The sequence below is a fragment of the Perca fluviatilis genome, chromosome 18 (assembly GCF_010015445.1).
Source record: "Perca fluviatilis chromosome 18, GENO_Pfluv_1.0, whole genome shotgun sequence".
NCBI lineage: Eukaryota > Metazoa > Chordata > Actinopteri > Perciformes > Percidae > Perca > Perca fluviatilis.
This window is the reverse complement of record NC_053129.1, coordinates 16,476,452-16,490,643: the sequence shown is the minus strand read 5'-3', so window position 1 is coordinate 16,490,643 and position 14,192 is coordinate 16,476,452. Positions and strand designations below refer to the sequence as shown.

The following is a 14,192-nucleotide window of genomic DNA, read 5'->3' as shown; positions in this document are numbered from 1 at the left end:
CGGCTTATCACTTACTGTTCTGCTTTTTTATTTGTTGTCAGCATGAATTCTTTCTTTTGACAAGAAAGTATGTTTGTGGCATGACAATTTCAGTTAAAAAATAAGACAAAATTACAATACAAGATATTATAAACATTAGAAAATACGTATATATGTTGTGTGGACCCAGTATTCCTTTAACATGAAGTGAAATGAGGACCAACAGGTTTCACTTATGTATGTTTCGATACAAAATTAAACAAAGCAAAATGTCTACATTGTGCAACATAGGATAAAAAATAGGGTTTTGTCTTTTCTTTTTTTACATAATTAAAGATTCAGAGTTATATACTGTACGTTAGGTATTTCAGAGACAGACAAACAAATGTGATTTTTAGAAAAGGTGACAAGGAAACTCAAATTCAAACACTTTCTCATGTTTTTTTTAGCCCTTTGTGACTCATTCACAAGGATTGCCTATATCCTCTTAATGAACTGATAAATGGCTGAACAGGCCACAGATCCAGAACCATGGACATGTGCAGCATTCCTGGATTTAGATTTGCCTGACAAACTCCGATCAAAATTCCAGGGCTGGTATGTATGATGCTGCTCAGAGTGAAATTTTGGTCTTGAATGTGTCAAAAATTACAGTAATTTTGTTCTTATTCTTACACTTAAGAATAAGTGCCATGTATGAATAATATTAAGTGTTAAGACTTGGTTTTATAATTACTCCAAACAGCTCCAGAGGTCTGCTACATTAGTTAGGAGTGACCAGCTGAGGCAGTGGTTACACACTTTCCATATTTTGGAAATGTAGGATGATAATTAATAAAAGATACATCTGTTCTAATACCCACACTCTTATACAACATGTAATGACATGATAGTAATGATGTGCTTTTTTTTTTCGGGGGGGAAATAAACTATTAAACGTTTACTTAATTCATATAAAAAACATTTGATGGTGCCTCCACAGATAAGTATGTCTTAAAATGGTTATTATGTTCTTCATGAACTCATTTAGGATTTTTAAAATACCCCAAAACAGCACTTATTAACATCGTCATTATGCTTCTATAAGCTTTCTTCTTGCAGGCTGCAATATATTTGGCGTATATATAATTATTAATTAATTATGACAAGGTGTGCATCAAGCATGAAGCTGTGATGCAGCCATGACATATAACCTTTTGAGGCGTGCTTTTAGCAGAAGTGCTTCAGGAAGTGCATTTTGGGAAGACATGATTGTAGTCCTTAATTGACAACACTTCAGTCTGCACTTAGGATTCACACTCATACTTTGCTAAAAAGTTAGCTTCTTTGTACAAAGTTTCTAAGTCCTAGTTTTTACTAAAATAAATTCAAGTCATAAGTCAAAGTTCAGAACCATTCTTAAGACTTAAAAAAAAAAAGTTTTATACTGTACACTCAGCCCAGATCTTTGAGTCTCTTTGAAACTGACAACAAATATTTTTCTAGATCCATCGCTTTGCAGTCAAACCTCTTTGCAGAGACTTGGATCTCCATGGATCCAGTGACAGATCTGGGCATATTTGGGTGGAGTAATCCTCACTGCAACATTAAAGTCCCTCTGCTCACCGCCCTCCACCTCCACCCACTGATGGCCTGTAAACACCCCAATCACTCTCCGCTGCCACTTCCCTTTCCTGCCTTCCTCTCCCACTTCCTGCCTCAGACGAACGTAAACACCTGCTCCCGTGGCGCCCGGCTGAGCGTCACAGCGCTGGTACATCAAATCGTCAGACGTGTTTGCCACCGAGCAAAACCGGTAAACCACCTTCTCATTTCCACGCCCGTCCAGCAGGCTTTTGTCGGCGTCATAGCCTGAGAAGTGGATCCGTGTCAGGGGGGTGGCAGAGGGCGCCACTCCCAGCTCCATGTACTTTTGTTTGAGGGGCCGTTTCAGCTCCAGGAGAGCGTAATCATAGTCAGGGGACACTGAGTTGGTGGAGCTCTTGTTTTGGATCCATCCTTGAGGGATTCTGGTTTGTTTGACTCGTGTCCAACGGAAGACAGGCTGCTTCTGGGGTTCAGTACTACGTTTTATACGGCTGAGACTTCTTTGTTTCCCTTCTCTCTCTAACTCAGCTACACCCTCCTCACCCTCTTTTCTTCCCCTGCGTCTCCTGCCTTTGCCTCCCTTTCTCCTTCTCACTACATCTCCATCTATACTATTCTGCTCCTCACCTTCCTCCATTACCTGCTCCTCACCATCTTCTTTCCTCCCAGCCCTCCGCCGCCCTCCTCTCCTCCTACCCCCTCTTCTACTTTTAGTCTTGAGCTGCAACACCCCAACTCTAAGCCTTCTGGCACTCCCTAGGTAGTCCCTCCCATCATGGATGCAGTGTGCCGCTGTTAGCACGTGTTTCTGGGATATCAGGACTCCAGAGCAGCCAGTGGAGAGACGAACAGCGGTAGAGAAGGGATAGTTGGTGATGAAATACAAGTCAGAGATCACAAAGCGTCCATCTGCTCCATAAACCTGCCGTTTCCTGCGAGTGCGAGCTGGTGAGTGGGCTGGTGCTCCTGCAGACGTCTTGTTGAAAGCCTGCAAACTGATATCTGTATGTGTGCGAGTGCCATTCTCATACATTGTCTCATATCCCAGAATCCTCTCTTGCTCAGTCTGGTCCAAAGGTGGTAGGCTACTTTGACACTCTATTCCACAGAGTGTCTTTGTCCCTCCTCTCTCCTTATCCTCCTGCTGCCCTGTGAACAAAGGGGTGTCTAAAGGCACCGTGTGTGTGTCCAGCAGCACCGGGAGGCTCTGCCTGGCCCACCTGTTCGCCTCGCTGTTCTCATCTTTAGCAAAAACTCCAGAAACTGTCAGGGCTGCTGCACAGAGCAGCAGACACAGGAAGTGATTGAGTCCCATCCCACTGAAAAAAGAGACACAGATATGGCAATTTCAAATACCAAGGTGAAAGAGAGAAATGCCATGGATCCAAACATCTCTTATGCTTTTATCTGGTGAAGAGAAAAAAATCCTGTGATTGTTCCCACAGCACATACTATATGATGTTGCTTTTATATACTATGTGGCCTGCAGAGGGCGCATAAGCTTAATTTCTAAACAATAAACCACTGAGGAGTAAAGTGTAACTGTTATATGTTACTTTAAATCAAATGAGGTGTCTGCAATTAAATGAATATGATACATAGTTCAAAATACAGGCAATGCTATCGTTATTACATGCAACATTTATTTAGTAACACACTGACATTGACTATTTTCAGATATTAATAAAGTCTAGAAGTATGATATTATTCTATTAGCATATTCAAAGAGTTACACATCCCAGAGAAGAAGTAAGCTAGTCTGAAACCCAAGAAGAAACAGTACTGGTAAAACAATAAAAAAATAAATAAAAAAAAAAGATAGAGAGAAAGCATAGCATAGCTTTTATAAACAACATTAAGAGATAAGATGGTGGTGTGGTTTTATTTTGAAAAGATTGTAAAGAAATAGGAAATGTCTTAAATGTTGTCTTACCTGAAAACATTAATTTAAACTTCCAGTAAATGTTGTCCTTCTCATTAATAAGAAATCCTCTCCATCCAAACGGCTTCCAGCAGACTGGCTTCCATCATTTACTTTAAAAAAAAAAAAAAAAAACTGGAGCGCGAGGAGAAGCTGTGTGCAAATCCTCAAAGAAATCTACTTCCCACTCTGATGCAGAAAAAAGCGACGAGCAAACAGCCAGAAGGGGGGGGGGAGTCAGCCAGGAGGGGACATGCATGAATGAAGGTTATTATCATGTCATGACATTACATTTTAGGTCAAAAGTGGAGCCATGTGGACAGACTTTGGGGTATTTTTCTCGGATTCGGCAAATATTTTGATTACGTCGGGAATACGCGCAGAACAGTGACGCTTTCAATAGTAGGACATTAATTTAGATGTAAAGCTATTTACAGAGATATACCGACAAAATGTTGCCTTTGAGCGCGTGTTTATCCGGTGCTTTTGTGGTCAAAAAATTTAGATTTAGATTTATGTCAGGTGACATTTGTGTATATATACACACACACACACATACATACACACACACGCACACACACACACACACAAAATGGACCTTGTGGTGAGATTATTTTGTTTAAACATGGAAGGTTTATTAGAATATATAATATATTGTAGTATAAACATTTAGGGTAAAAGCATGTGCTCACATATTAGTTGTTTTATCATAAAAATGACTGGGGTGGGAAAAATGCTTTGACTTTGACATCATGTTTGACAAATACTGTTATCCTAATCGAGTATGTGGAGTTGACACTGTTGCAGTATCTATATATGAAAAGTAGTCCTCAGGTTAGTTTTGATCATACAATGGTTTCACTTCTGTGAAAGTGTTGTGGTGAAAGCAACAAACTTGCCGGAAATAAAATTTGGAAAAAAGCATCAGATAATGAAGCCATGCAAAACGATGCAACGATGATGGAACTTCATTTGCATGTCAACAATACTGTTTCTTTGTGATTTCCTTTTGCAATGCATAAAAATGGAACATCTTGTTCCTCTAACTCGACTGACTGACACAATTTCCATCATCACTCGCTCGGTGCACATTCAGCTTGTCTGGCAGCAAGTTTGCAGCATGGAACAACTCAACTCCACTGTGGTCATTTCTAACATCTCCTCCTCTCCTGGACATCCATCTCCTGCCTCCTGGGACTCCAGCAGTCTGGCCCCTGCAGTGGTGCTGTCCCTCTGTTTCCTGCTGGGAGTTCCTGGAAACATCGCTGTGATCATCCTCAGACCAAACTGGCAGCACATGTCCAGTTTGAGCCAGATTTTGATGCTGAATTTGGCCATATCAGACCTGGTCTGCCTGCTCCCCCTGCCCCTGTGGATTTACACTTTACTGTACAGTTGGACACTGGGCCTGGTGGCCTGTAAGCTCCTATCATATTTGCTGTACTGCAGCCTTTATGGTAGCCTAATGACAGTGACAGTGCTGAGTGTCCAGCGCTACCTAAAGGTGGTGTACCTGCAGAGGTACTTCCATCACGTAGGATTAAAGAGGGTGCTGGTTCTGCTCTGGCTGGCTGCAATGATCCTGTCGATCCCAGGTTTAGTGAATGGACAGTTGACCCCAGACCAGAACTGGATACGCTGCAAGTTTCGCTACTCTTCCCCGGCCCAGCAGGAGGCCGTGCTGCTGACAGAAACCCTGACAGGATTTCTTTGCTGTTTTGTCGTGGCATTTTCATACATCGGCCTTCACAGAAAAGTGAACCAGGCAGCTTTCTTCAACCACGCACAGACCACCCGGCTGATCACAAGTATTGTCGTGTCCTTTTTTGTCCTATGGATGCCATATCATATCACAAATGTGCTTGGCGTGGCTGCTGTTTCTCTCAAAAACAAAGGCCTGTCTAAGTTTTACACGGACAACAGGGACATTGTTGGAGCACTGGTATTTGTGAATAGCTGCCTGAATCCACTCCTTTATGCATTTGCGTTTAGAAACAAGTGCACTGTGTGCCAGAAAAGAGAACATTAATACTGTTGTTATTATGCAGAAGCTCACCGTTCCAGGAAGTCTAATCATTTGATTTAGTATGATCGATGAAAAGCCACCAGAGCCCAGATCCTGAAATAAGGTGTTTTTAGTCGAAATATCTAATCTTCCCTGCTGATTCACAGTTTGAGGGTGTGGTTCTCTCATTTGTAACAGAGAGCTGTGCATGATTTGTGGTATAATGAGGATTTTTTTGCTGATTACAACTGGTCCTCAGCCAGAGCTGTAAAAATAAAGGTTTGGTAAAATGAATCAGGCAAAGAGTTAAATAACAATGTGGAAATTATTGATTCATTTGCATTTAGAATACAACTTTGATTTCCTGTTCAACATATGTTTTTAATGAATTTAGGTCATAATCTACAGAAATATGTTTTTCTACTTCATCCATCATACATGTATTTTTTGTGTGTGTGTGTGTGTGTTGTGGATGTGTATGTGGTAAAACAACCCTTTCTTACTGATAATTACATTTTCTATCACATCTTAGCTTTTAAGGGAACAATCCAGTCAGAGGAAACAACAGTTAATGTAAAGATTGAATAAATGTTTGTGTTGGAGGGCATCCAACAAGAGGAATGACCATTTGTCTCTAATGTTTAGCAACAGACATACACACAAGAGGAAGGATATTGAGAGAGGAAGAGTGTGCTCTACTGATAATACCAGCAGATGTATAAACTAATTTATTGATTCCTTTATTCTTCTTCCTTTTGTCTATGACAAGTAGAAGCTAGACATATTGTCAGGCAGACTATTTCAGCTATTGTGTTTTGTATATTGTATATATGTTTGTTTCCAGTAAACTGTGAAACACTGTAACATATAAAATGTTACATAAAACAAAAGATATACAAGGATGAGATTGATAACCACTCATGTGTGGTAAATACAAAGCTACAGCCAGCAGCTGGCTAACTTAGCACTAATCTGTTATCTTACCAGAGGCTGGCTAGCTGTTTCCCCGTTTCCAATCATTATGCTAAGCTAAGCTAACCGGCTGCTGGAAGTATCTTCATATTTATCGTACAGACATGAGAGTGGAATCAATCTTCTCGTCTAACTCGCAGGAAGTAAGAAGTACAGAAGTATTATCAGCAAAATGTACATAAAGTATCAAAAGGAAAAGTGCAGATAAATGTCCCTGCCATGTGACTGTTACAGTAGGCTATATGATTATTAAATCTTTAAATAACTATTACTGATAAGTAAGCAGTCTTTTACTTTTGTAGTTGGTTGAGGTTGATGTCATTTTAACTAGTTTACTGTAACTGTAGTTTATATATTTTGTACAGTATGTAACTAACCAGAAACTAACAGCTGTCAAATAATTGCAATGGGGTAAAAGTACAATATTCTCTTCTTAAGTGAAGTGAGGTAGAAGTATAAAGTGACATAAAATGGAAGTATAAATACCTTGTTTTTTATGTACAGTACTTGAGTACACGCTAACTGTTTATAATCAACTCTTTCTGTGACTGTGCTCAAATATTATGTTGGTCATTGTGAGGATGTCTTCTTCCTGGCTTCTCGCTACCGGCTTCTCGGTGCGTGACACATTGCAAAAACTAGGGCGACGGGCGCTCACCGTCGGCCCGACTTGGACCCATGGCCAACGGTCTACTTGGTGTGCCAGCACCTTTAACGGTACATGAGAAGCTGTCTCCCCGTGCAGTAGCAGTGTGCTTCCAAATATTCTTCTAGGGAATTTCTTTGTTATTGTTAAATGTTTCACTTAATTTCCTTTACGGCCTATGTGAATATGCTTAATTGCTGTGCAGATCATTTTTTAAATAAAGCTCTTTGTTGTTCTACTGATGTGTCTCATGATAGTTGGCTACATCCATCATTGCATCCATTTGTTGTCCTTTTCTTTACACGCAATCCAGCCTTCACCTTTTGCGCTTCTTTTCATTAATTTCTGGCGCGACTGGAACTGTAACTTTGATATGTTTGGTGAACCAGAAGGTTCAGGGGGGTCTTCCCCTGTGTGCGTGGCTGAGAGGAGTTTTTTTTTTTTCCTGGAGTATCTCCACCGGCTGGGTCAACTCATAACCCTTTTTGTGCTGAACTCTGTCTAGACGCCACTGTTAATAAAAAACAGTCTAACCAAAGGGTTAGGACTGCTGCGGGAGAGAGTTTGTGTTTGTGCTGTTTGTGACTCAGTATTTCCCCCAGCTGCTCCTTTGGGCCCAGGCAGGGTTTTCTCTGGCTGGTTCTCAGCAACGAAAGCATCTCTTTCCCATGCAAGGATGACTTTTCCTCTAAATTCAGTGTATGTATTGCTGCCAAGATGCTCGCTTACAATTTTCATGATCTGTAGCTCACACAAGGGGGGTTATCCCCACCCTCGACAGACAAAGTAAGAAATCATCTGATAAGGAATCATTTTTAAGTGTATGGGCATGCTGAAAGTCTGGCAGTGTAGAGGTGTGTTTTTTTGTTTGTGAGCATGAAAACAAAATTCCCTAAAAACTAATTTTAGTAGTTTTATTATTTCTCTGTCAATGCACTGCACACAGCGTGGTGAAAGATGCAGTTCAGTCATGCAAAGAATACATGATGGTGTAATTAAGGTTATGATGCCTATGAATCACATCTAGCATTTTAAATTACTTTTCAAATTATAATGAGATTCTAGTCACTCAGATTGCACCATGATGAATTCCAACTCACTGCTTTACCCATCTAATCAGGGCGTGTTTACAAAAACTCTGAAGCTAATTATAATGCAATAAGCTTAGTCCTGTTTGATGTTTAATTAATAGTTTTACATTTTGGGAAAAAAACCTTATTTGCTTTCTTGCTGAGAGTTGGATGAGAAGATCGATACCACTCTCATGTCGGTACAGTAAATATGAAACTACAGCTGGGAGAAGGTTAGCTTAGCTTAGCACAAAGACTGGAAATGGGGGGGATGAGCTAGCTACTGTAGCAGTGAAGACGACTAAAGGAAGTGACTGGCAAGAAATAGTCCAGCAACATAGTGTTTTTACACTTTAATTCTGTCACCTTCAGACAGAGGCAGGCTAGCTGTTTTCCCATTTCCAGTCTTTATTCTAAGCTAAGCTAACCGTCTCTTGGCATAATAGCGTCATATTTATATGAGCGTGGCAAAAATCTTCTCATAAAACTCTTGCAAAAAAGAGCGTAGTGTGTATTTCAGGTGTATTTCTCTAATGTAAAACTATTCTTTTGAAACAGGGCTTTTCTATGTGTCTTTGGAAAATCATTTGTGGTTTTGTTTAAAGGCCTACAACCAATTTAGAGTCAGTAAAGGAAAATGCTTTTTATTTTTCTAGATAATTTAATAACTGAAGATGTGGGAAGCAAATCAATGGGAAAGAAACTTACTGTTACGTAATGAGAATTTTTCAAATAAGTTGGGTCAGGTCTGTGGAGGACTAGTGATAACAGTCACATTATTGCCCTGGGATGGTAGATGACTCACTGCTGCCTGTTCGTTCCTCTATTCTCACGCATCTAGGGTTTGCTGGCCTTTCCCCCTCTCCTCATCCTTCAGTTACTCATCTGTCCCGTCCTGCCCTTTCTTTCAATCTATCCTCATTCTTTTTATTGAGTTTTAACAAAAGACAACTAGTAATTTTTTATTTATTTCTCTCCTCCAGTTCTCTTCCAGCTGGCTGTCTTCAGAGCAGCCAGGTGCTCTAGAGTGTGAGGAGAAAGCAGGGAGGAGAAGACGAGCTGGTTTATCTTGGCTCTCTACATGTCCCGGTGTCATGTTATAGATCTTTACTGGTTCCTGTCCTATCGTAATTCTTAGCTTCAGTGGGATTTAGCAGCTAAGTGGAAAGCCCCCTTCCCCCCCAATATAGAATATTCAGGTTCGGCGTAACCTGCTGAGTTGGCATTTATGATATTTTTAATAACGTAACCTTCGGCTGCTTTGATATCTCCAGCTGCAAGTATAAATCAACACAGCTATGTCAATTTAGAGACTTTTCTAAATCACTGACGTTTAGATGCTTTCTTTTCAAAAGTTTGCGAGATGAAACAATCAATATTGAGAGGACTGTGTGGGTGTGTTAGCAGTGTTTGGTAAATTCTTCGTGTGCATACATGTTGCTGGGTGAGTTGTTTTATGTAGACAGAGCATTCCAAGTGAAAAGAGTCATAAAGACAGACAGGTATTAAACAGACAGGTATTAAACACTAAAAGCTATAATCAAGCAGCGTGTGCAGAGTACACCACAATATTGGTTGAAACAATAACAATGATCTGATTGCTTCCTGAAACAGCCTGGGGGGAGTGATGTTGGATGAGTGGCTTCTTCTTTGTTTACTTTTCAGGGTATGCAGGATGTAAAGTCATGAGATGTCTGACATGGTAAACAAAGCAAATTCACACATAATGCCAGTGGTGGAAGACCATATCCATTAATAAAGTAAAAGTACTAAAACACACTGTGAAAATACTCCAATACAAGTAAAAGTCTTGCATTCGACCTTACTTTACTGAAAGTAAAAGTACTCATTGTGCAGTAAAATGTTACCTGTCAGTGTTTTCCTATTTATATGATGTTTGTGGATTAATATTACTGCTGAATTAATGTGTATGTTGCATTTCATTGCTGTATATGTTTAAGGTTGTGCTAATTTGAACTGCTTTGTAAACTGTTGGGTAGTTTAATCTACAGCAATGCATCATGTTTAATAAGATCACCATATGTTTGCAGCGTTTCTGTCCTGTGAGAACCACGTATCTCTAAAAAGTCAACTTTTCACACTGGTTTCAGCTTTGTGACGATGGGTTTTCCAGCTGATCCAAGGGGCTTTTTAAAGACTTCATTTAGCTTAAGAAGTAGAATAATTTGCTCAACCCATAAAGGAAAATTTCATCTTTCAGTTTATCAGAAACATTCACATTCCAAATCACCAAATCTGGAGATACATGGTTTTCACTGGACAGGAAGGATATGAAAAATTTGTAATCTGAAAAGTAACTAAAGCTGTCGGAAAAATGTAGTGGAGTAAAATGCACATTTGCATCTGAGATGTTTAAAGTTGCTATATATATAAATGTATATGTGTAGAAAATGCATTTGATGCATAAATTAAAAACAGAGATTGCACACGTGCATCCACTTATACGTCCATATGAGCCACAATAACACTCAAAAGCACGGACATTCCTACACACCATTTTCAGTGAATAGCTGTGAATTCCTATTTTGAAACCATAAACTACAACATGATCAATACCTGCTTTTGTTAAGAGACTTGTTGAAAGAGACTAAGCTGGGCGTCACCCTGTAAATCAAATACAGGCTGTGTTGAGCAATCACATTAACCCACAAGCATTTTATGACTGGAGGTTTAACACTTAAATTAGCTGAATAAAAGTGATTAGCCTTTCCTTTTTTACATTATAGCGAAGAGGCACATCTGTAAGCTTTTGACTGGCTGATATAAAGAAAATACAAAAGTCCTGGATGAAAAGCAAGCATGCATTAGCCTGAAATAATCCAGACAACAGAACAGTCTACTGCAACACAGCTTTCCAGAAACTTGTTGTTTTCATTTGAATGAGATCTGACATTTTTTTTAAAACATCAGTTCAGGGACATTCAAATTGAGTTCCTCAATAACAGGGACTTTACTATAGCTGCCTATAGATGCCTTCATTAACATCTTTTCAGAGAGAGAGAGATAAACAAATCAGCCACAGCTCTGAAATGGATGGAGAACATCAATGTTATGTGCAATTTGAGCTCACTGTGATTTTTGGCTTTCAGCAGTCTCAGTGGAAGATTTATATTGCAGGCCTGTTCTGTAGAAATAGGTGTGTATTTGCTTGGCCAGTGTAGTTCTTAGCTAACAGAAAAACAATGTTGTGCTGTGGACTAAACCGGGCAGAATACAGGCAGCAGATACAGACACTTTAAATCTTTCAGACAACTTAACAAAGGGTTAAAGATGTTATACGTTTGGGCATGAGTAATGTTATAAACAGATCATAGAAAAAGAATGTCTCATAATCTAATTGCATTGTAATTCAAAAACAATGGTTGTTGTACATGATTGGTTCCCACCAGAGCTTTACTGACCACTAGATGCCAAGTATTCCACAATTAGATGTGCATTATATCAACTGGTTATTAAGGCATCAACTTTTGGTTTTGCGGTGATGTGTTGCATTTGACTATATCAATATTTCGGGTGGGTTGGAGGTTTTAATGTTATGTAAAGTTTGTCTAATGCTAATGCCTAGGAAATTAAAAGTTATTTTCAATAATTCCGGTTACTTGTTGCGTTTAATGTAGTTGTTTTTTGTATTAGACACTGATTACTTTCACAAGATTTATAACAAAATATTTTGTCTTCGGGGCCAGTCATACCTGCCTCATTTAGTGTGGTTTGTTTTCCCCCTTGGTGTGGTTAGTTTGGGCAGGTTTGAATGCAGCAATCACAAAAGCAGACCAAACAAGCGCACCGAGACCTAATTAAAACAACATTAGCATTAATTTCATCTGTTTTTGGTCAACGCAAACTGAGCGAAAAATCTGGCTCTATAGCTGCTAAATGTTCATCAGCTAGCTAGTTGCTAACTTTGTCCGTCTGTATTTTGGTGCTAGGCAGGTAGCATAGCGTAGCAACAACTGTTACTGAAAACAATGCTGATGAGACTTATGAGTGCTGAGAGTGAACCAAAAACTGTAGTCAGCAACAGGATCAAGTGTCCATTTGCGAGAAATAATGCAAGACTCTGTCTTCTCATTAAAGGTACAATATGTAATACTGATAGCTAGTGTTTAAAATAGTTACTGCAGTACAAACTCAAAATAGTGGAGAGAGTCGTCTCCCCTGCCCCCTCCTCCCCAGACTCGGTTGCCAGGCTGAGACTGCAGCATCCACAACAATGTTGCTAGATGCTTGTCTCACATAGCCAGACATTACTTCACAGCAAAGTGGTGTAGCTAACATTAGATGCTGGCTATATTGACAGTCATAAAAGCCCGTGCTCACGCAAAGCTCTTTATCCAACTGACAGGCAAACATTTTCGGATTAGAATTACGGTAGGAACTGCTAAAAACACAACAATCTCGCTGTCCTCTCCACCCGACGGACAGACACACTTCCTAGGCTTAGAATTATGGTAGGAGCCGCTAAAAACACAACAGCCTTGCCGTCCCCTCCACTCGACGGACAGACACACTTCCTCGGCTTAGATTTACAGTGAGATCCACTAAAAATAACACTACCTTGCCGTCCTCTCCACCCGACTGAACACACTTTATTGGATTAGAATTACACACTGCAAACTCACGGTCATATCTTCCCGATTTACAGGCCCCTTCTCTTGGCTTAAAATAACTTGTCGGCTACGGCGCCTGAACAGGCTACATATTGCAAACAGCCGTGGCCCGCTTGGCTGGTCCTCCGTTAACATTGGCAGTTAGCAGGGTTAACATGGTGGCGTCAGCCAGGACCAGTCGGGATCACTTTACTGGCTGTGTCTCAATTGTTTTTGCGAGTAACCAACTCGGGTACTCTAGCTATATAATTCAATGTGCGTACACTTAGAGTAGCTTAGAGTGGGCTCTAAGCTGTCTCCATCTTTCAAATACATCTCCAATATTTACCCGGGGTTTGTTACGTCTCTGGTCACGCAACTTAGAAACATGCCGTTTTTTTAGGTCGGGTAGAATCTATCTCCGTTTATCCCGTTCGTTTGTTTGTTTGCTGCTTTCATGGCTGTACTAACGTTACAGCTGTAGCGCGCTGGGTTTACGTTTTTACCGATATATCTGGCAACCGGCCTAGCTGTCAAACTGGGCAGTTGATAACAACACGCAGGCCAAAACACAAACAGAAATTCTGTCACTGAATGGAAATTTCAAAAGGAGAAAATACTGGCATTAGCATTGTTGTCAGAAAAGCAAAGTAACTGAGCATGTTTCCTTAATATCTGATGACGCATTGGGGTCATTTTTGGATTTATTACAGTAAATATATTACATATTGGACCTTTAATCATTGTGCATTCATGTCACTTTGTGCTCTAATAAGTAGAGTTCTGATAAACAAGCTGACATGTGCGCTGACTGTCATCATCTCATCACTCTAACAGGAAGAGGTTTATTATTCCAAAACAAAACAGATGTGGCGGCGTGTTTGTCAGACTTGGACGTCCATCCTGCTGTTGGTATGTTTTTTGGTGTGTGCGTTTCTATCTGCCTGTGTCTTACAGTACAAGTGTGTGTGTATGGTCCATTGTTTCTGTTTATAGACTCTCTGCCATGATAAGGGTCACTTGTGTGTGCTTTTGTGTTTACTCGCATTTTGCATCACAAATCTCACCACCATATTTTTAGCATTTGGAAAGATCTGTAGACATTTAATCCTTACATGAACCTACTGATGTGTGGCAAGATAGGCCAATCCTCACTCATAAAAGCAGGTTTAGGCCTGAGGGGTATTTCAGAAAGTAGGTTTGACAAACTCTGAGTTCCAACCTGAACTCTGGTTGACTAAGGCTACAGTTACATTGTTTTAAAAACAAATATCTTTTGCTACGTTTACACCTCATTCACACTGCTCTGGCGTTTTAGAGCCCCTAAACCTTTGAGACCTTTGACAGCACCAATACTGAAATGAAAATAACACTAAATACACTTATGCATGTAAGTCTTAAG

General features: G+C 40.0%; 2 protein-coding genes across 2 annotated transcripts; one reads left to right on the top strand and one right to left on the bottom strand.

Annotated features, from left to right (window-relative positions):
* Nucleotides 1-4: 4 nt before the first annotated feature.
* LOC120546559 (serine protease 23-like) lies at nucleotides 5-3,630 on the bottom strand. The gene is made up of 2 exons (XM_039781549.1): nucleotides 3,500-3,630; nucleotides 5-2,885 (listed from the first exon to the last, which is right to left on the bottom strand). The coding sequence occupies exon 2, from the start codon at nucleotides 2,879-2,881 to the stop codon at nucleotides 1,481-1,483; it is 1,401 nt and encodes a 466-aa protein (XP_039637483.1). The 5' UTR covers nucleotides 2,882-2,885; nucleotides 3,500-3,630; the 3' UTR covers nucleotides 5-1,480.
* A 74-nt stretch (nucleotides 3,631-3,704) lies between these two features.
* On the top strand, nucleotides 3,705-7,348 carry LOC120546560 (leukotriene B4 receptor 1-like). The gene has a single exon (XM_039781550.1). It carries the CDS (start codon nucleotides 4,464-4,466, stop codon nucleotides 5,514-5,516), a length of 1,053 nt encoding a protein of 350 aa, XP_039637484.1. The 5' UTR covers nucleotides 3,705-4,463; the 3' UTR covers nucleotides 5,517-7,348.
* The last annotated feature ends 6,844 nt before the right edge of the window (nucleotides 7,349-14,192 follow it).

Excerpts from the sequence above, each read along its gene's own strand:
- LOC120546560 (XM_039781550.1), top strand. The coding sequence starts at position 4,464 with ATGTCAACAATACTGTTTCTTTGTGATTTCCTTTTGCAATGCATAAAA.
- LOC120546559 (XM_039781549.1), bottom strand. The coding sequence starts at position 2,881 with ATGGGACTCAATCACTTCCTGTGTCTGCTGCTCTGTGCAGCAGCCCTG.